At 60.5% G+C, this 25,812-nt stretch overlaps 1 protein-coding gene across 1 annotated transcript; it reads left to right on the forward strand.

Moving 5' to 3' along the window:
- The first annotated feature begins 1,498 nt into the window (after positions 1-1,498).
- Positions 1,499-19,308, forward strand: SIGLEC1 (sialic acid binding Ig like lectin 1). The gene is given in 20 exon segments (XM_040582347.1): positions 1,499-1,563; positions 4,131-4,290; positions 5,029-5,385; positions 5,491-5,787; positions 6,229-6,492; positions 7,192-7,446; positions 8,066-8,368; positions 9,084-9,338; positions 10,137-10,430; positions 11,470-11,724; positions 12,605-12,957; positions 13,307-13,748; positions 14,894-15,199; positions 15,505-15,765; positions 15,767-16,396; positions 16,539-16,793; positions 17,173-17,469; positions 18,267-18,366; positions 18,466-18,544; positions 18,927-19,308. Coding segments are annotated over 20 exon segments (5,229 nt in total). The 5' UTR covers positions 1,499-1,515; the 3' UTR covers positions 18,945-19,308.
- Positions 19,309-25,812: the final 6,504 nt, after the last annotated feature.

Consider the following 25,812-nt stretch of genomic DNA (forward strand, 5'->3'; position numbering starts at 1 on the left):
CAGGAAGCTGATGCAGAACAAGGGCTGAAGCTGGGTCGAGATGCCTCAGGCTTTTCTGCCTCAGGGCCAGATGGCCACTCTGGCTCTTTGCAGAAGCCCTGGCATCAGCCAGCCTGAGCCCAGATGCCATATGGCCACACTTGCCTAAGTCAGGGTTTCCTCACTCAGTGCTGTGTCAGGAAACAGCTCGGTAGCTTCCCAAACCAAGGGGTCAATGCATGTTGCCCCCACACCATCTGCAGATTCGGCACAGCCTCCCTGTGCCAGCATCCAGCTCCCTGCTCATCAGCGGGGTCTGGGACCAGTTTTCCAGCAGTGCTGCTTGGCGGCAGTTGGCACAGCCTGAGGGGCTCGCTGAGGCTGGAGGGAGCTGCCCCTCCTGCCCTGCTGGCTCAGCACCCAAGCCAGCTGAGTCAAGCCTGGCACGGCACAGAGTGGCTGCAGGGGGATGGTGGGGCACTGCACAAGCAGCATGAGGTCCTGGAGGGCAGTTTCCCACACTCCCAGTCCCCTTGCACAAGGTCGAGCATTGACCCTGAGCCATCACATCTGGGTGCCAGCCTTACCCAGTGCTCAGACTGCTCTTGCCAGGGCCCTTTGGTGCAGGCGCCTGCGGCAGAGGCTGGATCTGGGTCCTGCCCCAAACCAGCAAGGCTCAGCCCAGCCCCTGCCTGGAGGTCACTCTGTAGTGCCGGCCTCAGGGCAGCCATGCTGCTGGGGTCATTTGCTCCTGCTTGCTGCTCGTGCAGGTTCCCCTTAGCCCCTCAGCAGTCCTCTCCTGAAAACCCAAGGGGATGGTGCCCCAGCCTCAGTGCAAACCCCTTGGGCTTGGTCCAGCAGCTGCAGCCTCTGCACCCCTGTGTGTCTTGGTGCAGCATTAATGCTGAGCTGGGGTCCCTCTGGCAGAGTTCTCGCTTTGGCACTCTGCAGTGAAAACCCACAAATTAACAGCAAGAATCAAGTCTCTGAGTGACACGTTGCCCAGGGAGGACTTGGGCAGGTGGCACGTTGGCTACAGCCGCATCTCTGTCCCTGCAGTCATCTCCACCACCAGCATAGGCTCTCCCTGTTGCAGGCTCAGCAGCCCTGATCGGGGGATCCTGGCAGGCCCCTAAACCTGGAGACCCACTGGGCACACTGGGTGGGTGCCCCTGGGGCTGGGGTATCACCCTGCTCTGGGGCTTTGGCACAGCACAGGGCCAAGGATGCCCCAAGGGACTCTGGGGCCAGGAAGGTGATGCTGCTCAGGCTGCAGTAGTGCAAAGAAATGCAGCCTCCCAATGTCCCTCAGCCTGGGACGCTGCAAAAACCTCCTGTGGGGACTGCCACAGCCCCTGCCCCCAAACCAGCCCCAAATTAGTAAAAGGCAAGAAATAGCTGATGATGTCAGCCACTTCCCAAAAGCAGCAGCAGGGACAAACCCCTGAACGGGGAAGTGATGCCGTTTTGGGCTACTCACCCCCCACACCAAATAAATAGCAGCCCCTGAGCAGCGAGGGGCAGGAGCCATTCCCCATGCCACGGCTCAGGACCCTGCACCGCCAGCGGCACTGGCACTCCCAGGTAACACCACTGCTCACCGGGGAGGTGCCAGGATGGGGACACCCAGGGCAGAGCCTGGCCCTGGTGTTCACCCCATGGGGCTGGGGCAAGGCACCTGCACGATGCTGTGCAAGGGTGGCATGGGCTGCTCCCAGGCACCTCGCTGTGGGGCGGAGATGAAGAGAGCCAGTGGCGAGAGCATCTCTGTGGGGCTGAGCTTCATCTGTCTTCTGCTGGGGCTGGGGAAGTTGCCCAGATATCTCAAGGCCTTGGGTCCAGGCTTGGGGCTGGGTTTGGAGCCAGGGACATACCTGACCTGCACCCCTTGGCATGGGCTTGGTGCAAGGCCCCGGGCAGCAGATGCGACTGCCAGCGCTGCCCTCCCCAGGTCCCATGGGCACAGGGACAGGACAGGCAGCGGGGAGGTGGGCTCCCCAGCCCTGAGGAGTGGGTGGGAGCACAGGCACAGGGGGCTCATATCCACCCCTTGTCTTGGGGGCACGCTGCCCGAGCGTCCCATGGTCCCCATCTCTGTTGCTGTCTCTGCACTGGGGCACGGTGGAGGCTGAAGGGACCAACACCAGAAGTTTCCCCTCTTTGGGCTCAGCCTTGCTTGCCACATTCCTGTGCCAACAAACAATTTTTACCAAAGTTTGAATTTAGGGAACTCCCTTGCAATTGCTGGCATGCACAGGAGCCCTCACAGGGATTTCTCTGGCTGTCCCACAGCTGAGCATGGCTGTGGGTGCAGAGGAGACCATTACAAGGGCAGTTGCCTCTTCCCCCTTTTTTCCAATGCCTGAAATCTAAATATTCCTGCCTACTGGCGCTGGATGATAACACACAACACCTTCTGCTCTGGTGCGTGCGATGTGGTTGCGCAGACCACCACCGCATTCTGCACATGCACACACACTCAGAGCCTATTACAAATGCTTTTTGTCAAGAAGTCTTCATAAAAATTTAATTTTTTTTTGAGTGAACAAGCAGCAATGCCCAGCACTGGCTGCTGTGTTCCCCAGCCGCAGCCCAGGGTGGTGGGGTGGTGGGGAGTTGGGGTCCCTATCCTGCACCAAAGGTTGAGAAACTGAAACCGGGAGAAGTGTGGCAGAAGAAACAAAACTCGGTGTCGGCACGAGCAGGGCACTGGGGAACAGACCCAGGCGCTGAGCCAGCACTTCCTTCCTCCTTCGCCCTGAGCTCGGTGGCCCCCACCGATCCCATTGCTATTTCTATTCCCCCACCCTGGGCAGCCGTCCAGCCCCGCGGTGCCGGGGGGACCAGGGCTGTAGTAACCCCCACGCGCACGGTCACCCAGGGGCCATTTCATTTGCTGCTTGGTGCTTCGGTTTGGCCAGAAAAAATCCCAGGCAAAACTAAAGGTCTCATGAGTGCTTTGGAGTCTGAAATACCTCCCTAAACCAAATCAGCAGCAAGCAAATTCAAAGCATATGCTGGGGGAAAAGGTGTTAGCAAAGTCGCAAATCATTGAAGGAGGAAAAGGTTGGCTCAGGGAGTAAAGAGCTGCCTTGTTCAGTATGGAAAGATTGCTAAGATGTTTGATAAAGATATAAATTTAAATCAAATAATTCACTTCCCTAATAAAGAAAAAAAAAATCTGGTTTATCACAGAACAGCTTTTTTAAATTTAAGTATAATTAAGTCATTTTTCTTCAGTCTAGAGCTGCAAAAAACTATATAATCCTATTAAAAATAGATAAATTCCAGTTAAAACTGTCCCACCTGAATGTACAACAGCCCAGCGGGGAGGGAAGGGCACGGGCTGTGCCAGGCTGGGGCCGTGGCCGTGCTCCCCCTCACCACAGCTGGTCTTACTGAAAATAAACCTGCGGAGTCTAAAAACCCGTGTTTTTGCACCAGTCCCACCTGCAGGGCCAGACCCTCAGCCCTCTGCAGCCAGTCGTCTGGTTGCTCCCACAGGGAACTGGCACCGTGGTGTCCCCAGCATTTCAGCAGCCGGGATGCTGTGTGCGGCGGAGCTGTGACATGAGGACAGCTTTAACACAAGCCCGCCTGTGTCCCTCTGTCCCCCAACCCCATGGCTGTACCCCCTGCCCGATGCTCAGACCCTCCAGAGCCTGGCTGGCAGTCATGAGTCCATCACTGGGATTTCTGGCTTAATGGAGATTTCCCCAAGGGTCCTTCCTTGGAAGTTTTTCTCCTATTAATTCCAGGTGCTTTCCTTTGCTTTTGCCTTCATTTTTATTTTCAGCCCAGACTCCCATACCCGGCATTTGCATGACCCCATCCCATGCCACATGCACATTTTCCGTGTCAATATTATTCTTCATTTGCTCCCTGCCTCACACGGATGCAGCAAGCACAGGAATAAGCTCCATAAACCTTGTCACCTCACTGATAAACCCGGACTAGCTCCTTAACTCCCACGGGAGTTCAGGGGGTTGAGGGGACCCTCACGTCCCTCTGGTCCCTGGCCCCACTGGTCACCACTGCACACCAGAGTGTTACCAGTGTTGCTGCAAACAGGATTTATCAATAATGTAGATCAACAACATGTTGATGAACAATGTGTTTCAAGACCTCTGGCCACCTCTTCTTGTTGTCAGAGTCCCCTCTGCCAAACGCCGACCTCGGAGACTGGCCACCTCCCGCCCTCACGGTGTGAGCCTGCCTTGCCTCTGTTCCCCAGGACTCCCAGCAGTGCCCGGGGGGCTGCCATGTGCCTGCCCCAGTGGCTCATCCTCCTGGCCAGCTTCATCCCACCAGGTATGGTGTCACCAAGAGATCTGCTGCCTCCCACCCTGCCGGCACAGTCTGGTCCCCCACAGGGGCTGGTGGCTTGGCTCTGCACCAGGATACGGGGGAGCTGAAGTGCTGATGCCCTGGCCCTGCCAGCAGCCCTGCCCAATGCTCAAGGGATGGGCAGGACAGGCTCTGGGCACCCCGAGGCTGGTCCTGGCTTTCCCATGGGCCGTGGCACAGCAGATGCTCTGGAGAGATTTGCTGGCATGTGCCGCATTGTGCCATGCTCCCATGTGGCAGCTCTGCCCGTGCCCACTCCTCCTGACGGGCAGGCACGTGGTACCCATGGACACCATGGATGGAGCTGGGGTCCAGGATGGGGTGGGCATGGGGTGGTGGGGAACAGCCAGGGCATGAGAAGAAGGACAAGGAGCTGGGGTGTGTTTAAGAAAATAAGCTTTTGGAGGGCAATTTTTCCTTTTTTGCTAGTTATTTTGGCCTTTGCTTTTCTAATCCAGCTGGTTCCTTGCACTGCCCAAAAGCATCACCCAGCTTTTCCTTGTCTCCACCTTGAAATTTTCTCCTTGGTGGTTTTATCTCACACTCCTATTCTCCTCTCCCACCTGCCTGCTCAGGCAGCCCAGGCAATGCAACGTGGCCCGATGGGTCCCAGGAGGGGCACAGGGGGGCTGCAGACGGCAGCAGGCCCCTGCCCGGCTGGCACCCTGACCCTCTTTTTCCCTCTGCCTCCTTCCAACACAGCCCTTGGCTCATGGGGGGTCACCTACCCCACGTCCCTGCAGGGCATCAGGGGCTCCTGTGTGGTGATCCCCTGCACCCTGAGCTACCCTGACGACATGGCAGCTGACGACGGCATCGTGGCCATCTGGTACAAGGATTATGGTAACCAAAAGACGTTGGTGTACCACTCGGCAGCCCAGGAGGTGGATGCTGGCTTCAGGGACCGTGCCCAGCTCCTGGGGGACCCCGCTGCTCGCAACTGCACCCTGCTGCTGCGGAGACTGACGCTGGAGGACCATGGGCCCTACAGATTCCGCTTTGAGATCATCAACGGTGACCGGTGGTCAGCGGAGAGGGATGTGATGCTGAGTGTTTTGGGTGGGTATAGTGGTGAGACACCTCCCCTCTGCCAGCTCCCTGCCTGCCTGTCCTCACACCGACATCCCACCCTCTGCTCTCTACCCCTCTGCTCTCCATCTCCAGATGACCTTGATCGCCCAAGCATTGCTGCCAGTGAGGAGCAAACCGAGGGGCAAACATCCACCTTGCAGTGCTCCACACCCTACTTCTGCCCACTGAGCGACACTGCCCTGCGCTGGGAGGGCTACGACCCCCAGGTCTCGGTGGTGTCTGGCTGGGTCCAGCTGGACACGAATGGGGTCAGCCACCACCTGACTCTCACCACCTCCTTCTCCTGGAAGGACCACTCCAAAAAGCTGCTCTGCGAAGTTTCTTATGGCTCCAAGAAGGCAACCAGTGAGGTCGTCCTGCGGGTGAGACGTACGTGGGGTGGCTCTGCACAGGGGCTGGCTGAGCGCAGTACGGGGATGGGGGCACCGCTGCCATGGCCACACCACCCAGGTCCTCCTCCTGCCACCCACCGTGCCTCCTCCCTTGCCTCGTTCCCGGGGCTCCTTGCAAAAGGCCAGAGGAGAGTTTCGTCCTGCTTCTCCCTCCCTTTCCTGTTCCCCCACAGCTCTCCATGGCTGGAGCTGGTGATCAGTCCTGTAAACACTGCTGAAGTGCCAGGTTCCAGCTCCATGGCACATCCTGGTGCCACAGCTGTGCCCACACCACTTCACTGCTGGTGGGCAGCTCTGCCCCCCTTTCCAGCTCCCCTTTTCCCCACACCAGACCCTCACATATAAGCAGCAGGATGCGTTACAGCAGCATCCCACGGGTCCTGCCCAGCCTCACCATGCCCGTCTGTCCTCCCTGCAGATGCCCCTAAGGACACCCAGGTGTCAGTCAGCCCCTCCACGCAGAACATCCGTGTGGGCGACACAGTGTCCCTCACATGTGAGGTGAGCAGCAGCTACCCCCGTGTCTCGGCATACCACTGGTACAAGGACAGAGTGGCTGTGGGCAGTGAGCAGATCCTGACCCTTCGAGGGGTTCGCCGCGAGGACTACGGACAGTACCACTGCGAAACCAAGAACGATGTTGGGGCTGGCACAGCACCTGCCGTGGTGCTCTACATCTTCTGTAAGTGCCAGGGGAGCTTGCCAGAGGCTGGGGCATTGCTGGAGAGGGGCCGTGGCACTGGGAGGGAGTTTACCCGGCGAGTCTGGACTGGTGTGGGCAGGGGCTGGTACCAGCTGGAGGTCCAGGAGCTGGGGATGGAGGGGTGTGGTGCCTCCCTCATGCCATGCCTGCATTCTTTATCCCTCATGGCACAGGGCTTTGGTGAGCCCCAAAAACAGGGCAGGGAGGGATTTCCAGCAAGCCCAGAGAGCAGAGCCAGCTGTGAGGCTTCACTGCTGCTGCTGGTCAGAGCTCGTGGGGATTCAGAATCAAGATGGTCTGCAGGGAGGGGGGCCCAGGGTCCTCCACCAGACACTGTGGTAGAGATGAGCCCCAGGAGTCTGCCCGTGTCAGAGTCCCACAGGGAGCATCTCCCCCCGGCTGGGCTGCTCCTCCCAGAGCCCACCCTGAAAGGTGAGCCATGCTGCAGCACCCACCATGAGTTTTGCCCCTGGGGCTTTGCATTAAAGCTGGAATTTGAGCCCCAGCTGGCAAGGTGCTGGTGGCAGGGGACAAACCCAAACGCCTCCTGCCTCAATTGTCATCCCTGGGGGGCAGAGGGGCTCCTGCCTGTCCCCAGACTCTGCCCTGGGTGGAGTGAGGTGGGGGGCTGCTCTCCTGCTGCCAAGACCCCCCTGAATGCGCTCCCATCTCCATCAGCCGCAGAGATCTCGGTGAGCCCAGCAGCTGAGGTGCAGGAGGGGACACCCACCACCTTGTCCTGCGACGTCCCTGGCAGGGAGGGCCAGGACCTCAACTACACCTGGTACAAGAACAGCGCTTGGCTCAAGGAGGGCATGGCGCACACCCTGCTCTTCCACCACGTGGCCGCCAGCGATGCCGGCTATTACTCCTGCAAGGTGACCAATGATCGGGGCAGCGACACGTCCCAGGCCGTCAGTCTGAGCGTGACATGTGAGTGCCCACGGACTCCTAGATGGGTCCCAGCCAGGTGAGGGTCCCTTTGTGCCAGGGGCCGTGCAAACCCCTGCGTTTAAACAAAGGCTCTGCTCCAAACGCCTTGGGTCCTGCTGAAAGGGAGGTTTCAGCCCTCCTGGGTAGAAGTTGCTATAAATGCAACAATTTTTGGTTGTGAGCCACATTTGAAGGTACTATTAAGTGGTGTTTGCTGCAGCAGGGACCCGTCTGCTCATCGCAGCATCTCCCACGCCTCCACTAATCTGTTACACACCAGAAACTGCTGGGAGGTTACTAACCGAGGAGCCAGCTATGATAATAACAGCTCAGAAGCTTTTGCAAGTCAGGGGGAAAATAAAATAGCCTTGGGTTTGGCTTTGACATTTCCGTGAGTAAATATAACCTGCTTATGTAAGGGGGAAAGCAGCTCAGAGGGGCAGCCTGGGACATGCAGGTCCCTTATAAGCTGGCAGATGTGGGACCCTGGGGTGTCAACCAGATGTGCCAACCAGGGCTGCTTGGGTGGCCCTGAAAAACAGCAATCCCTCAGGTTCTTGGGGTTCTCCCAACCTCAGGGATCCATAATATTCTCACTAGAGGTTTTTGAACCCTGCAGTCCCACCAAGGCAACCAGCGATGAGCTCCTTCCTGGAGACCCAGAGTGGGCGCCTGGGCGTCATCCAGTGCACCGTTGAGAGTGACCCAGAGTCCAACCTGACCCTATGGAGAGGAGAAGAAGTGGTAGCCTGCACATGGGGCTGTCCCACAGCCCCCAACCCCAGGGTCCATGCCACGTTTTCCTACAACAGTCTGAAGGTGGAGATGCGGGAGGTGGTGCTGGAGGATGAGGGGACTTACGTGTGCTGGGCTGGGAACCCGCAGGGCAACGCCAGCGCAGCCATAGACTTCAGGGCTGAGAGTGAGTGTGGGGAAGGGACGGTGGGCAGGGTACAGCCGGCTGCCACACACCCCCGCAGCGTCTGGGAAAAGCCTCAGAGAGGGGAGGGGGGAAGCAAATGCCAGGGAAGGAGGCAAGCTCAGGAGATCAAGGGTGATGGACAGAACGAGCAGGAAAAGGCCACGTGCCCGTGAAATCCAGGGTATCGAAACAGCTTCTGTCTCAACAGAGCTGCTGTGCGCAAGTCATGTGGTGCTCGAGTGAGCAGGGTTAAAGTGGGGGTTGCTATCAGAGGGTGCTGTGCCAGCCCCTCTGGCCCCTCCAGCCTCTCCTTGTGGGTTTGGTGGGCTCCTGGTGGGTCTGATGGGCTCCTGGTGGGTCTGGTGGGCTCCCCTGTGGCTGTAGTGAGGGTTCCAGCTCCTGGCAGGGATTCCATGCCTGTGTGTGGCTGCGGATGCTGAGCAAAATCCCTGCTGAGGGAGTTCCCACGGGCTCCCTCCTGCTGGTACATCCCCCCTGGGCTGGTGAGGCCCTGGGTGGCTCATGCCCAGCTCCCACAGGGAGCTGATCCAGCTCAGAGTGCAGCAGGATTAGCCGGCATTTACCTTCTGGAATAGCTGCACAGTCACTCGCTAGCTGGCCAGCCCTGGGGTGGATGTTCACCCCAGCGCTGCCGAGGCAGTGCTGGTCATCCCAGCTGAGCTGATGCCTGTTTGTCCCCTGCCCCTGCCCGTAGCTGCCAACATCGCAGTGGCTCCATCCCCCCACGTGCTGGAAGGCCAGGCCGCCAACCTAACCTGTCAGCTGAGCAGCGGCTCCCTGGCTCAGCCCAACATCACCTGGTACCGAAATGAGCAGTGGCTTGCCGAGGGCCTGGCTGCCTCCCTGGTGTTTCGGCAAGTGGCCAGCACAGATGCCGGTCTGTACCGCTGCAAAGCCACCACCGACGGCGGCAGCCGGAGCTCTCCCACCATCTCCCTGGATGTGCTGTGTACGTACAGGCTGCTGGGGGATGCTCAGTTTGTTGTCATATGGAATTTGTAGCTCATCTCCGTGCAAGCGTGCCCAGCTCTGTTCACACACATGGAGCTGTGCCCAGGCTCTGGGCAGAGCTGATTTAGGTGCACGTGTGGAACTTTGAGCACATGTATATGTCCTGGGGCTTCCTCCCGTGAGCATCCACCCCCCCCCCCTTCCATCACCTGCAGCGTGTTTACCTCCCTATTGTGCAAGTCTGCACTTAATGTGTGTGCAGGCTTGTGATCCTGCAGGTGTAATGCTTGCAGGGCCCTTCTTCCTTCCCCTTCCCCTTTCCGCTCCCCTTTCCCTTTCCCCTTCCCTTTCCCTTTCCCTTTCCCCTCCCCTTTCCCTTTCCCTTTCCCTTCTCCTTTCCCTTTCCCTTTCCCTTTCCCTTTCCCTTTCCCTTTCCCTTTCCCTTTCCCTTTCCCTTTCCCTTTCCCTTTCCCTTTCCCCTCCCCTTTCCCTTTCCCTTTCCCTTTCCCTTTCCCTTTCCCTTTCCCTTTCCCTTTCTCTTTCCCCTCCCATTTCTCTTCCCCTATCCCCTTCCCTTTCCCCTTCCCCTTCCCCTTCCCCTTCCCCTTCCCCTTCCCCTTCCCCTTCCCCTTCCCCTTCCCCTTCCCCTTCCCCTTACCCTTCCCCTTACCCATACCCTCTGGAAGGCGATGCAGCTCTCCCCCCACTCCTCAGGGGCCCCAAGCAGCTGCTGCTAACCAGGAGCTCTCGTATTGGTGAGCAATCGCTGCTCAGCCACCCGCCTCTGCCTGCACAGATGCCCCCCGGGACCCCCACCTGAGTGCCTTCCTGGAGACGCAGAGAGGCCACCTGGCCATCTTCCACTGCTCCGTGGCAAGCAACCCTCCCGCCTGGCTGGCCCTGCACCGTGGCGAGGAGCTGGTGGCCACCAGCACCGCAGGGAGCAGCCCACGAGTGGGCATCTTGGCAGCCCCCAACACCCTCCGGGTGGAGCTGCGGGAGGTGACACCAGCCGACGAAGGCAGCTACCGCTGCACCGCCACCAACGCGCATGGCACCGTGGCCCAACGCCTGTACTTCCACGTGCAGAGTGAGTGCCGCGTGCGGCACCATGTGCCAAGCGTCGCCAGTAGCGGGGGCAGCACTGAGGTGGCACCGAGCAGGGGGCCGGGAGGGCTCTGACATGAGATGTGACCTTTTCCGCTTGGTTCCTGCTGACGGGGTGAGCGCACACTCCCGAGCCGTCCTGTGGTGACAGCGGGGCAGGGAAATGTCACTGAGCATTGCAGGCTATGGACAGGTGCCGCAGAACCAGCGAGTGATGGTGGCAGGGTGTGATGCATCCCCTGGATGCAGCGGGGACATCGCTTTGCGCTACCCCACGTCAGGCAGGAGCCAGCGCAGGGCACTGACCGGCACCTGCTGCTTGGTGATGCGGTGTATCGAGCTGCCCCCACCGCAGCTCAGTGGAGGTTAGGTGTCCCTGTCCCTGCTGGGGGGGTCCCTGTGCAGGGGCTTGGGTGTGGTGAGCTGGGACCTGGTGGTCTGTCCCAAGGGTTGAGGGTGGGCATCGGCACCTAACCAGCACCCAGACCCTGGAGCAAGGCAGCACCCACTTTATCTGCCGGGGTGTGTGTATGTGATGTGTGTGTCAGTAACAGGAATCCTGAACAGAATCAATTTTTTGGGTTGGGACCTGGCTCTCAGACTGATTGATCCAAATGTGTCTCTGTGGAGGTGTCCACATGGGGTTTTCTGCTCCCAGGATCCCACCCAGGCTCCAGCTGCTACTTCAGAGGTGCCAGCTCACCCACACACACACACACACCCAGCCACCTTTATTCAAACACCTCAGCCCTGGGTACCAGCAGTGATGGAGTTGGTGAGGGGGTGTCAGCTAATGGGGATGGGGAGCAACACATTTTCTTCAGCGCAGATATCTAACACCAGGGCTGCACAGCTGCCCCACTCAGAACAAGGACACCAAAACGTGCAGCGCTACGATGCGCGCTAGGGAAGCGAGGAGGGTTTTGCTTTGTCCCACACTGTGTCACAGCCGCCCAGGGGCCGGCAGTGCCAAACTGCTGTGGTGCCCTCTGAGCTGCTCTTGGCATCTCTCCCTGCACCAGCTGCCCGAGTCCTCATCTCACCGTCAGCAGAGGCGCAGGAAGGAGACGACATCTCCCTGACGTGCCAGGTAGTGGGAGAGCCACCAGATGACACCATCTACACCTGGTACAGGAACAGTGAACGGCTCCAGGAGACCCCTGACAACTTCCTTGCATTGCCCCACATCGCCAGCACGGCTGCCGGCTCCTACCATTGCCGAGCCCGCAGCCCCTCGGGGACCAGCATCTCCCCGGCTGTTGCCCTGCGCATCTCCTGTGAGTGGGACCCTGCTGGGGATCGAGACAGGGGGAGTGGGGTGCTGAGAGTGGGATAGTGCTAGGGTGGGTGGGATGGTGCCAGGGTAGGATGGTGCTGAAGTAGGATAGTACTGATGGCAGGGATGGGATGGTGCCAGGGTAGGATGGTGCTGGTGCGGAGTGGAATCAGTGGGGTGGGATAGTTCTGGAGTGGGATGGTGCCAGGGATGGGATAGTGCCGGGCTGGGATGGTGCTGGGGGCAGGAAGCTGAGCAAGGCTGCTCAGCCACACTGAGCTATGGCTGGCACATAGCAGGTGCCTTGCACAGCCCTCACTGCTGTCCCTGTTCCCAAATGCTGCGTGTCCCATGCCCAGAAACCATTGAAAGTGGAAAGTTTATGGGGGTGTATCTCCTCCATAAACCCCTGGTCTGAATTAAAACCAGTCGAACGTGTCCCCTCTCAAGGTGAACTGTCCGATGAGGGGCGGCGTGGCTGCCTCACATCTGGGCCACCCACCGCCTCGCATCAACAGAGGGAAATACACAACAGCAAATATTTCAGTTCTGTTAAAAAAACATGTTTCAATAGACCTGAAATTATCTAAATTTTAAAAGACTTCAGTTAGGAGAAATGTCGTCTGTCTGGGATGGAGGGGAAAATCCTGGAAAGAGGAAGTGTGGCTTATGCTTTTGGTGCAAGTGTGGGCTGCTGCTGCCCTGGTGCCAGCTGCAAGTTGCCAGGAGCCACGGCAAACATCTCAGGGTATCCAAGGGGCTGGGGCAAGGTGATGCCACCCAGGACCTGGGGGGGAAGGGAGGGGGGACCCCAGCCTTGGGGGGCTCTGGGTGCAGACGCGGGGTTTGCTCACCCTCTGTGTAATGTGTGGCCTGGGCAGATCCCCCGCGGGTGCCGGTGCTGACCTCCTTCCTGGAGACCCCCGAGGGGCAGCGGGCTGTGCTGCAGTGCACGGTGGACAGCAGCCCGCCGGCAGAGCTGGCTCTCTTCAAGGACCAGGCACTGGTGGCCTCTACAGCACTGCCCCAACGCACTGCCCTGCCAAGGCTCAGCACCACCTTGGCCTTCAACAAGCTGCGGGTCAGCATCAGCCCCGTGCTGCTGGAGGATGAGGGGGAATACGTGTGCTCCGCCAGCAACAGCTATGGCAACGCCAGCACAACGGTGAACTTCACGGCAAGCAGTGAGTGCAGGGTTGGCGCTGCCTCGGGGACCGTGACTCGATCGAGCAGTGTGAGCAGTGACAGGCAGTGATGGAGCAGGGATATGGCAAAGAGGAGAAGGCAGGCTCTACTGGAGGATGCTCGTGGGAAAGGGAGGGCAGAGAGAAGCTGGAATAGAAGGGACAGCACAGGAGCAGAGAAGAAACGGAGGAAGATGTGTGTTTGTGGGAAGGGAGGGCTGTGCCAGGGGTGTTCCCGGTGAGCTGCATGCAGAGCCACAGACACGAAGGAATTGCAGCTCCTCTTGGAGGTGATGCAAAAGTGATGCTGGCTTTGCTGTATCCACTTGCTGATGCTGATCACACAGCTGGCATCACCCCAGGCTGTCCTGTGGCTGCCGCGGGGGTGTGGGTTAATAGGGATGGGGGCTGCAGCATCTTCATCGCTTCTCATCTGAAATAATGGGAAAAGACCCCCAGGCAGAAGTCCTGGACAGGACCAGCTCTCCCACCACACAGCCCACCACCCTCCTGTCCTGCCGACCCTCCATCACTTTCAGCCCACCCCGCTCAGCCCCAGCATCACCTGCTCCCCCTTCCACCGCAGCTGCCAGGCTCTGGATCTCCCCCTCCCCAGACGTGCAGGAAGGCAGCGCCGTCAACCTGACCTGTGCGGTTGCGAGCAGTGGTGGGGAAGTGCTGAGCTACGCCTGGTACAAGAACCAGGTCTATTTCAGCAGTGGCTCGGCCCCAGTCTTCACCTTCCCCAGCGTCTCGGCCTCCGACGCTGCCTCCTACCACTGCACGGTGCGGACCCCAGCGCGGACCCGCAGCTCTGTGCCCACCACCCTCAACGTCCTCTGTGAGTCCCCATGGACAGGGGGCTTCATGCAGTGGGGAGAGGTCCCTCGCACCCACCTGGGGCAGGGTCTCCGCCACGCCGCAGGGAGGTCCCTCGTGGGGTCACTGGTCCCTTGGCCAGTCCCTGTGGCTGGGAGCTCTGCTGGGCTGTGGGGCGGGTGGGAGGTAGCAAGGCCTGGCTTAGTTTGGGGGGGTGTCAATGAAAATTAGCCTTTGCCCCAGGTGATAACTCAGCCGAGCTTTACACCCCAGCCCTGTGTTAGACCCCTGGCAAGCAGACATGGCCAAGAGCCCCACATCATCTGCAGAAGATTTTGGTGAAGCTTCTCCAAGCGCCCCAAGTTTGTCCTTGTGCTTTGTACCAAACCGAAACAGAAAAATCTTTGGCTTTCAGGAAACGTTGCAGGATTATTTTTTTTTTCTCCCTGATTTGGAAAATGAAAACCAGACTTTGTTTAAAAAAAGACGTGCAAAAAAAATGTAGTTGCAAGTCAGAATGTAAGATTTTTTCCCCCTTTTTATTAGAAAAAGACGGCTTTAACTTATAAAGCTGCTGTGAGGAGTGAGTGAGTGAGGAGCACTCCTGGAAATGACTTCCAGAGAGCCTGAGACCCTGGCAACAAATTCATTGCTTCTCTCCCTCCTCCTGATTTTGGATGGGGAATGCCGGATGCTAAAAATATCTTGGCATTATGGGCCCGAGCTGCACCCACAGCCATGCTGCCTTTGCACCAGCCTTGTTGATGAGGTTTGCCATGCACTGACGTGCAAAAAATATTTTTGATTGAGACCGGGATGCAAGTGGAGCATTGAGCTGGGCCAGGCCATGTGCTGTGCCATACTCCTACTCCCAGCCGGCATGGCTGGAGCTGCAGGTTGGAAATTAGCTCAGCAAATGAGTCTGTGCCATGCTTTGAGTGTCAGTTTGGTTCAAGGGGACCATGGATGCTGAGGAAAGAGGCAGTGCTGCCCAAGTAGGTCCCACATTGCTGGCAGCAGAGCATCACTGTGTCAGCTCACAGCCCAGCCAAGACCACGAAAGCAGCCAGCCCAACTTGAGCATCGCAGGCTGGGGATGCTCCAACTTGCTGAGATGCTGCTTATCCTACCGTCCACCTCTCTCCCACCCCACTTCCCTTCCCATAGACCCCCCCAGGAACCTGCAGATGAAGGCCTTCACGGAGAGTGGCAATGGGACAGCAGTCATCCTCCTCTGCATGGTGGAGAGCAACCCCCTGTCCAAGATCACCTTGCTCAAGGAGGGGAAGCTGGTGGCCTCCAGCCCCCCCATGGGAGGTGACCACCCCAGGCAGAGCAGCCGCATCTCCCTGGCTCCCAACACGCTGAGGCTGGAGCTCCGGGAGGCTTCTGCAGAGGATGAGGGAGAGTATGAGTGCCAGGCACGCAGCCCCCTCGGCAGCGCCTACGTGTCTCTGCCCCTCCGTGTGCAGGGTGAGTCCGTCTTCATGTGGGGTGAGGTGGGGGGGGGGGGGGCAGGGACGAGGGGGCTGGGGACCCCCTGAGCGGGTTGGTGTGGGCACTGAGAGGTACAACTGAAGTAAGTGTTGTCATGGGGAGTGATGCAGGGCTGGTGGAGGGGCAGGGAGGTTCTGCTACAGCTTGAGTGGTCACGCGTGCACGCACCCCGCTGGGCGGGGACAGTGGCTTCAGAGCTGGGAAAAGCTTTTCCCCAGCCACAGCCGAGAAAGGCAAACCCCTCATGTCAGTAAAGGCCAGTTCCGCTCTCCTCTCCCCAGCCATCAGGGTGGTGGTGCGACCCTCTGCCGAGGTGTCCGAGGGGACCGATGTGATGCTGACATGCCGGGATGCAGGCACCCGCCCAGGCACCATCTACTCCTGGTACAAGAACGGGCGGTGGCTGGCGGAGGGGCTCGACGCCTCCCTCGCCCTCCACGCTGCCCGGCGCACGGATGCCGGTGCCTATGCCTGCCAAGTGGGGAGGGGGCTGCGTGGCCGCAGGGCCCCCCCCCGCCGCCCTCAGGGTGCTGTGTGAGTGAGGAGGGGCTGCATGGGGACACACGCACTCATGCACACTGCGGGGCTCTGCCAGCAAAGGGGGCCCAGGGCAGCTCGGGAGGGATGCTGCGGTTGGAGGATGGTCTATGTCGCCACCTGGTGACATCCCGCGACAGGCCGGCTGGGCAGCCCAGCCCCTGGCCCCCGGAGTGGGGGGTCTAGGTGCTTCCAAACTTGGCATCACATGCCTTTCCTCCCGCCCCGCTTCAGCCAGCAGCAAAGCTGTCAGCCCCCGGCCCCCCCCCGGGCTGGTCCCCTGCCAGCAGAGCTGCTTGGGGAGGGGGGGGGGAAACGCTGTCCTTATCGTTGTAGATGCACCCCAGGAGCCATCCTTCATCTCCTTGGTGGACCCCCGGGGAGGGCGTCAGGCTGTCCTGCTCTGCACCGTCGACAGCTTCCCACCTTCCGACATCGCCCTGTACCGGGGTCCCGGCCACGCACCCCTGGCTTCCACCCACAGCCCGGCCGACCCACGCTTCACCGTCCAGGCAGCCCCCAACTCCCTGCGGATGGGCATGGCGGGGCTGGAGCTGCAGGACGCAGGGCTCTACATCTGCTCGGCCAACAACAGCTATGGCACCGCGTCCTCGTCCCTGCTCCTGGATGTGGGAGGTGAGGGGAGCCCTGAGCCACAGCAAGACCCATGGGGGGGTCCTGGTGTGCCCTCCCGTGGGAGTGTCGCTCGTGGGGGGTGTCTGGGGATGGTGGTGTCCTGTGCAAACCAGGAACCCCCTGATTCCTCCATCCTCCTCAGGGGTCACAGTCACAGTTGAGCCTTCGCCAGAAGTCCCCGAAGGCACCACAGCCACCATGACCTGCTCGGCCACCCCTTGGGTAGGCGAAGAGGCCAATTACACCTGGTACAAGAACAGCCGGTGGCTGCGGGAGGGACCGGATGGCTCCCTCGTACTCACCCACGTCTCCAGCGCCGACACCGGCACCTACCACTGCCGGGCAAGTGGGATGCGGGGCAGTGCCACCTCGGCCCCGCTCAGCCTCCGTGTGCTCTGTGAGTGTGCACGCTGGGTGCATCCAGCCCAGCATCACGTGTCCTGTCTGCACGGTTCTGCTGTGACCAGGGCGCCTTCCTCCTCTTCTTCCTCCACTCCCTGCCCTGCTCCTCTCCCTTTGTACCTGGGGAAGAGAACATCGGGGTTTTACCTAGCAGTGGCTGCAGATCCCCCTCAAAAGTCAGATTTGGAACCAGCATGCTCCAGGCTGGGGAGGACTCTCCAGCTTGGGGGGGCACCACCAGCCCCGGGCTGGGGGGACTGGAGCTGCTCCAGACTAGAGGAGGGATGCATTAAGCAGCCCTTGGCAAGTGTCTAGGCCAGTGTGGCAGGGAGACCCCACCATGGCCCACTGCCAGCCTCATCTCCCCCCACCAGACCCCCCCCGGGACGTGTCAATCAGCACCTTCCTGGAGAACCGCAGCGGGCGGGTAGGCATCGTGCTGTGCACAGCTGACAGCCACCCGGCTTCCACCATCGCCCTGTACCACCATGGCCACCTCCTGGCCTCCAGCCTGGCCCCCGCCACCACACCAGGGGTCCGCAGCACCCCCTCCCACAACAGCCTCCGGGTGGAACTGGGGGCTGTGGGGCCGCAGGACTCAGGGGAGTACACCTGCATGGCCGGCCACCCCCTGGGCAACGCCACGGCCAGTGCCTACTTCAACGTGCACAGTGAGTGGGGCTGGACCGTGTGTGGTGTCTGCAGGGAGCGGGGAATTTTGTGACAGAAAGATAGTTTTGGAGCAGTGAGGGAGCAGAAGTGGGTTGAATCGGCCCTGAGTACTTAGGTGAAAGGGAAAACAGGGAGGAGTTTACTGTGAGAATTGGCAATTTCCTTTCAAGGAGCTTTTCTGTAGCATCCCAGGTTGGGGCTGAAGGCTGGTTTTCATGAAAGGGCTAAAAAAGCTCACAGAAGCAGAAAATTGAATTGAATGCTGCAGAATGATCAAAAAAGTGGAGGAGGAATTGGCCTGGGTTCAACAAACAGCAAATCATGTTGCTGCTGCTTGTTGTTGTGCTGGGTGACTCCCTCTGGCCTGTCCAGCCCCTGCCTGTCCCCAGGTGCTGGCAGGGAGCAGCACACCAGCCTGCCTGACCCCTTGGTGGAGGGGACAGTGATGCGGGCAGGGGCAGCAAGTGTCCCAGTGTAGCACTGTGCCACCCTGTGACCCCCCCATGCTGTGTCCTCGACCCACTGACTGGCTGTCCCCAACCCTGGTGACCCGACAGTGGTGCCAAGGAGTGTCCAGCTGTCACAGCCACCTCCCCAGGGTCCCCTTCACCCCTCATGGGGCATACTAAGGCTTTGGGGGAATCCCACACACACTGTCCCCATACCAGGGCCATGGGAAGAAGGGCCGAGGGAGGTCACCCCCCACCCCGCAGGGGTCCCTGAGCCCACTCCAGTCTTGCCAAGTCGGCAGCCCCAGCACTGGCAGGGATCTGCCCTGGCTCCCCTCTGCCCACAGCTCTCACCCACCTCCTGGCCTTCACCGTCCTGGCCGGGCTGCTCATGGCCGTGATCTGTGTGGCTTCCCTGGCACTCCTGGCTGTCAAGCTATGGCCCAGGTAACGTCCCTGACTGGGATAGGGTTGGGGGACAGGGACTCCTGGCTGAGCTGCGCCATGGCGGGAGCAGGGCTGGCAGCTCCCTCTCCTCCTTTGCAGGATAAAGAAGTTTTGGGGCTGGTCCAGTGCTGATGACACCTTCGAGCTGAGGAGCAAACAGGAGCAGGAGCAGGCGCAGGTAGGGACCTCGGTGGGGCCAGCTTTGAGGACCCCCCCACCCTGAGCTCCCAGGGGATCCCAGTGACAGGGGGTCCATGGGGTGCACTGTGCTGGAGAGCATCTTGGTACTGCTGCGGGATGCAGGTCTGGGCTCACACACTGACCAGGATCTGGGCCAGCCAGGTGGCTACGTGCTGGTGCTGCAGCCTTGGCTGGCATTGCCAGAGCTGGGGAAAGGCCAAGAGGGGCAGAGGGCCAGAATTTCCCCCTGCAGTCTCATCCAAGAGGGGCTTCACAGCACACACTGTGCTGACCCCTCTGGGAGATGCTCTGGGGGCTCCCCTGGCCCCACGGGCTCCAGAGTGGACAGGGTTTCCCCAACCAGCCCCAACCTTTTCCAGGTAGATGGAGCTTCTTAAGCTGGTGGCTCTTTCCAACTGATGCTGGAAGCACACAGCACTGGCCTAGCTGGATCCAGGCAGCCACTACCCTGGGGATAATCCATCTCCATCCCCTCCCGGTCTCCTCTGCCCCCGTTCCACCGCGCCCCTTGTCCCCCCCCCACCATGGATGTTGTTCTCACACCGGGCACAGTCTGTGCTTGACACCGCGCATGGTGCACCACATGTGCCAGGCACCAGCAAGCTGTGACAGCTCAGAGCTGCTCTCCAGCAGTGAAACCTTGGGAAAAAAATAAATCTCTGGGTGATTATGCAAGCCTGGGGGCAGCCTCTCCATCACCACTGCCCTCCTGTCCCTCCACCAAAGCTGCCACTCCAGGGTGCTGCCCACCTTGGTGCTATGCGTGCCAGGGGATCCCTGTGTGCAATTCCTCTGTTGGGAAATAAAACCGGAGCAACATGCAGCCGGTGTCCGTTGGGATGAGCTGGGAAGGGTTTTATCACCCTGCTTTGGGAAGGGTGGAGGAACTAGGTAGCCACAGGGCTGGGCAGGGCTGGTTTGCCCAGGGATTCTCCCGTGTTGGCAAGTGATTCCTTCCCTGCTCTCCCCTCCATGCTCCCTCCAGAGCCGGGCTGTGGAGCGATGGCTGTGGCTGCAGATGGGGCTGCGGGGCCAGTGGGAGATGAGGGACGTGATGCTCGGAGACAGTCTGTGATCACAGCATCCCATTTTCCTGGCATCTGTCTTGTCAGTCCCGTTGGACAGGAGGGCAGAGGTGTCCCCGGGCCAAACGTGTCCCCTTGGTGCCTGGGAAGAGGTGGGGGATGAGGAGGAGCCTGGTCCTGTCAGCTCCGTGCTGCCAGAGGGGAGCTGAGGCTGGGGGCCATGGGAGGGCTTCGCTCACAGAAGTCGTAGCCCCCAGCAAGGAAGGTGGCTGCTGGGCCATGTCCCTTCCTGGCCTGCTGCCGTTAGATGTCACTCTGCGGCCACCTTGCCGCTGGACATTGCTGGCCACCCCTGGACAGGGGCTTGGTCGCAGATATGCAGCAGCCAGAGCTTCGGGGCATGGGGCTGGAGCTTCCCAAGCACAGCTTGGGGCTGCGAGGGCCCAGGGATGATGCTCTGCTCATATGGGTGCTTAATCCCCCCTTATCTGCCTGTTCAGCTGCTCCTGTTTGTGCACCGGAGCAGCATGCTGCTGTTCCCATGGGCTGTGGGAGCGACAGCCAGCGCCTCTGCCCACGAGCCATCCCCTCTGCCACTCCACCTCCCTGCACTCAAAGTTACGGAGCTACCGGCCATTTCTAGCTAATCTCCCTCTCGCTCAGCTCTCAGGATCGCACAGACCCTCATCCTCCTCGGGTGCATCCTCCCTGTGCTGCGGCTCACAGTGCCGTGGCTGCGGTGGATGCAGCCTCTTCCCCTGCATGAGCAGGATGGTCCCTCAGGTGCGGGGCTCAGGGACAGCAGCACCCCAGGGAAGGAGTCTCACCAGCAGTCATGCAATATCCCCCTGTGCCTGGGCCCAGCCTGAGAGCAGGGCCCCACTCAGTTCACCAGAGGGCTGTGTGTGGGGAGGCTGTCCCTGTCCCTGTCCCCAGCCCCAGCCCTGTCTCTGTCCCCATCCCCATCGTTATGACCTGGGCTGGTGACAGGACTTGGGGCACAATGCCACAGCATTCTCCTGCACTGGGAAGTGCCCAGATCCCCAAGCCCAGGCAGCCAAAGCCCCCCCCAGCACTGGGCTTGCAGTGAGGGGCAACACCAATGGTGTGGGGAACTGGGGAGCAGCTCAGACTTGGCACTGGGCAGGAGTGACTCCGGCAGAGCTGTTCACGCTTGCAGCACTGGGATGAGGGATTGGAGGGACTGGTGCTGTCTGGGGACTCTGTTGTGGCTGTGGTGGATAATGCTGGGGACACAGGCAGTGACCAGGTTCCCTGGATTTGGAGCAGCTGTTTGGAAGCATTTGGCACAAGGTTTCCAAAAGCAATTCCTGCCAGCAGGTACCTGCAGGTGTGCCAACGTACACCAGCCAGGGGCTCGTGCAGCCTGTTTTCTGCACTGGGAGATGGAGACACCAGCCTGGGGGTGGGGGGGAGCCCCATACAGTGATCCCCCAGGAGCTCTCCCCCAAGTACCCTGCAAGGCCCTGTGCTCTCTGAGTGAGGGGCTGGCTTTGTTCCCATGGCCTCAGCTTGAGTCTGTGTATGCTCTGGGGACTGGGATGGGATGGGATGGGATGGGATGGGGTAGGATGGGATGGGGTGGGATGGGATGGGATGGGATGGGATGGGATGGGATGGGATGGGATGGGATGGGATGGGATGGGATGGGATGGGATGGGATGGGATGGGACGGGAGCAGTACTGAGCCTACAGGTCATGGGCAGGGTGATGGGCAGGGTGGTAGGCAGTGTAGTAGCAGGCATCTCCGACCCCAGCCCTTTGCAGCAGCCGCTGTCTCCTCACTGAGATCCCTCCAAGCATCTGGCAGCAGCAAGGTTAAATCTCCATTGTCTGCTAAACTGCAAGCCCAGACGGATGAGTTCAGATGGAGCCGAGGTGACCTGGGCAGATCCATCCCTCTGGCTGGAAATCACCTTTTCAAGGTACCTTCGTGGCAGAGCCCTCCAATCCCACCACAGACAAAGCTGCGTCCTCCTCCACCACCTGCGCCCACACTGGTCTCTGCCTCCCAACCAAGCCCTGAGCTTTGCAAAGGGTCCCCGTGCACATCTATTCTCTCCCTCCCACATCTCCCCAGCCTGAAGTTAATTAATTCTTGCCCAAAGCCCCCTGGGCAGCCGACCTGCTCCAGCTGGCCCCTCCTGCCCACTGTGCCTGGCCGCTTGCAGGGGAGGCCAGGGCAGATGCTGCTGGCTGCCATACATGCAGCTGTGCCAGATGCCAGCTCTTCCCAACAGCGCAACCGGTGCAGCCTGGTCCTGGGGGCACAGAGAACAGGGTGTGGGGAAGGTCCTACCGGTTACAGGACCTACATCCAACCCAGAGCAAGGGCAGCACGGAAACAGGCTGTTTGCAGGCACCGGGCAGCACGGAGGGAGAGGTGAGGGATTGTTGCTGTAATGCTAAACCTCTGCAAACCGCCTGCCTTGATCCGCACGGAGGGGCTCGGTGACACAGGGAGCAGCAAGCAGGAAGGTCTGGGGGAGGACCAGGGTGTACACAGCCTTCATCCAGCCCCACAGCTGCAGGAACACCCCAGCACCGTGGGCAGGGAGCCAGCGATTACCTCTGGGCCCTCTGAGCTCCTTCTCCTTTCCTTCTGGAGCGACACACATTAAGCCAAATCCTCCTGTCACATGGTTTAAAGACAGAGCAAGGGAATAAGGGCAGGTCAGAAGGTGAATTGGAGGCCACGGATTTGCCATCGGGCAGAGGACCTTGCAGAAATGTGCTAGGCATTTCTCCTTGGATAAATTAGTGCGCGCTTTGATTTGCTGTTTGCAGTAATCCTGGGGAGTGCTGAAATGCGCCCAATGCTGGAGGTGAGGGTGGTCTTGGGGCATGCACGGTGCTGGGCTCACTGTCCTCGCCCTGGGCTCGCAGAGCTGTCTGTCAGTGTCAGCCCGGACAGCCTCGGCACGGCAGCGATGCTAATGGCTCTTGCCATGATGGTTGCTGGCCTGCTGTGATGAAAGGTCCCGTTGGGTTGGGAAATGAGCCCACCCGCTCCATGCGAGCAGTGGTGGATGCCCCCACGTGGATACGGCTCTCACCCCTGCCCCTTGCCCAGACCCTGCCAGCTCTGTGGGGGAATCAGCTCTGAACCACCAGGTCGGTCCCGGTGGCGCGGGATGAGAGTGTGCTGCCAAAACAAGACACATGGGGCAACATCATGCTGCCCACCTTGTGGTGCCTCAGCATTTCCTAGGATTTACCCCTAAACCCAAATCGTCGGCAGCCAATTCCCCAACACTCCCAGCGGGCATCCTCCCCAGCCCGCTCCAAGGGTGTCCCTGGCCAGGACCACCTCTCCTCCATCCCATCTCATGCACTTTTCATGTCCGAGGTTTAGTACTCTTGTAACATCTGCTAAGTCCATTCAGCTTCTTCCTCACCAATGTCATCAATTATCTGTAGGTTGCCACTAACAGCAGGCTGATGGCAGCAAGGCTTGGTGGCTGCAGTGGGACACCATGCGGACCACCCCTGCCTGATGCTCCCGCTGGGGTCTGAGTCAGCGGTGATGGACACAGTGGTGGTGGCCAGGTGACTGGACACCCCCCCTCCTTCCCCTGCCCCCGCATCATGCACGCTGCCCAGTTCCTGGCACGTGGCTGCACCTCGTGGCTGCGGTCATGTGGGGGGGCTGGGCTGGGGCTGGCGCAGTGGAGGGGACGGTGCTCGCCGTAGCCCTGCAGACCCTTCGCAGTCCCCTCAACCCACAGTAAACACCCACGTGCTGTGGAAACCAGGAGAAAAAGCTGGTCTCTGCCCTCCCGTGGCTGTGAGGTTCAGCTGGGTCCTGCCCAGACCCCCAGGAATCCCATCCCTTCTCTGCCTGGGGTCTCTTCACCCCACTAGCCCACGGGGGCTTGGGAGGGTCTGTGCTGCTGAAGCACCCCCAGCCCCAATGCTGCCTGCATGCCCTCGGGACCCCACTGCTCCCCCTGAGAGCAGTGAAGGCTTATTGCTGTTCCTTGCTGCGCCCTCCCTTGCCTGCCGGGACCATCAGCTCAACCGGGGCCACTGTGGGAGCCCACACCCCCAGGGGCTCCACAGACCCCCCAACAACATTAATTTGATGCTTATTAACTGGAATCACCTGCGTGCGGCGGTGGTGGGTGTCTGGGGGACAGAACATGTTTTGGAGCCGATTCCCCCCCTCCTCGGGAGCAGCAGGCCCAGGGGGGTACACAGCGGCTGCAGGGCCCCGCATGAGGGTTCTGGGGGACCCTGGAGTCTGGGAGGAGGGAGGTTTCCAGCAGAGTAGCATCAAAACATGGTAGCAGGTCCCTGGGGCTGTGATCACATCCACCTTCACACAGATGGTGGCACACAGCATGCCAACAGCACCCACACCCTGTCACCCACGTGTCCCCGCAGCCCTGCGGGTGGGTTGGGCTGACGAGCCCCCAGTGCTGGGAGCAGCCGGAGGGCAGGGAGTGATGTGCAGGGCAGGACATGAACCCAAAAACTGCCACAAAACAATGAGCAGCATCTCGTGATGCAGAATAACCTGCAATTGCACTTCAGAGAAGCCAAGCCCCTTGGTCTGCCCATCCTCCTCCTGGCCCCCACTTCTGAGTTCCAGCCCCCTGCCCAGCTGGCTCTTGGCAACTTGCGGCCCCGCGTCCCTTGCAGGTCTGGGTGCTGCCGTGGCTGTTTCAAGTGAAGATGCTGGTCTGTGGACACCCATGCGCATCCAGCCTTCATTGCAGGGATGGCATTGGCTGCACCAGGCTCCCCAGCAGCCGGATGCAGCCAGAGATGAGAGAAGGGTAGGGGGTGTCCTGCAGCCGCACCACCTTCCCCAGGGTCCTGTGCACACCTGGAGAGGGTAAACTGAGGCACAGATAACACAGCCTCTGCGTGTGGGGGTGCTGGGAGAACATTGCACCCTACTCCCCCAAGCCAGTAACTACCCAGAGTTGGAGCTAGCAGGATGCTTGGGGTCAGGCCAGCGCCGGGATGTGGGGGGCTCTGGGGCCAGGCCTCTTCTGGGACCACCGCCCTGCTATGCCAAGCCAGGGGGAGCAGAGCTGCCCAGATCAGAGATGCCAGGAGCAGGGATCCCAGGGCAGAGAACCCAGAAGCAGGGTCCCTGAAGCTGGGATCCCTGAAGTGGGCACCCCAGGAGCTGGGATTGCAGAGAGGAGGTGGGAGAGGGGATCCCAGGAATCAGGATTTTGGGGAAGAGGATGCCAGGAGCGGGGATGCCAGAGGAGGGGATTCAGAAGTGGGATCCAGGAGCAGGGATGCTAAAGGAAGAGATCCTGTGTGCGGGGTTGAGGAACAAGGATGCTAAAGAAGGAGATCCCAGGAGCAGAGTTCAGGAGCGGGGATGCCAGAGGAGATCCAGAAGCGGGATCCAGGAGCAGGGATACTAAAGGAGGAGATCCCAGGAGCAGGATACAGGAGCAGGGATGCTAAAGGAGGAGATCCCAGGACTAGGATCCAGGAGTGAGGATGCTAAAGGAAGAGAGCCCCAGAAGCAGGATCCAGGAGCGGCGATGCTAGAGGAGGAGATCCCAGGAGCGGGGAAGGATGTGGGAGCCCGAACCCTGCCGCTCCCCGGGTGGAGGTGGCCCCGCCGTCGCGGGCTCGTTTGAGGCGGGGGGCCCCGGGGATGGAGGTGCTGCTCGCGGGCTCGGGGCGATGGACGGGGACCCCCAGTGTCGGCGGGCTCGGCCGCTGACGGGATGTAAGGGCCGCCGTGTCGGGGGGGGGGCCGCGTTACTGGCCCGCCTTGATTTCGTTTTATTTCGTTTGATTTCGTTTTATCCGAGCGGGCGCGGCGGGGCGGCAGGCCGGGCCGCAGGGAGCGACCCCACCCGCGGGGCAGCCCGGTGGGGCGTGGGGGTGGCCCGGGGACGGGTGGTCCCCGCCCGGGAAGGTGGGTGCCCCGCCTGCCCGCCACCGGGGCCGCTCTGGGCTCCTCAGGACAGCGGCTCCTGAAACGAAATCTGCGCTGCCGGGGGGGCGGGGGGGGCCAAGTCAGGGCTGGACACCCCCGGGGGGAGCCCCGGGACCCCCAGGGCTCCCCACCGCCCTTCGCCCTTGGCGGGGTCCCCGGAGCAGCCGTCAGAGTCCTGGGCGGGCGGAGCCGCCGAAGCCACCCGGTCGTCACTTGTCCCCGGCGAGCAGCCCCGGGGCCCCGTGGGTGTCCCGTGCGTGTCCGCGGGGCAGCGACCCACGC

This window comes from Falco naumanni, chromosome 1, assembly GCF_017639655.2.
Source record: "Falco naumanni isolate bFalNau1 chromosome 1, bFalNau1.pat, whole genome shotgun sequence".
NCBI lineage: Eukaryota > Metazoa > Chordata > Aves > Falconiformes > Falconidae > Falco > Falco naumanni.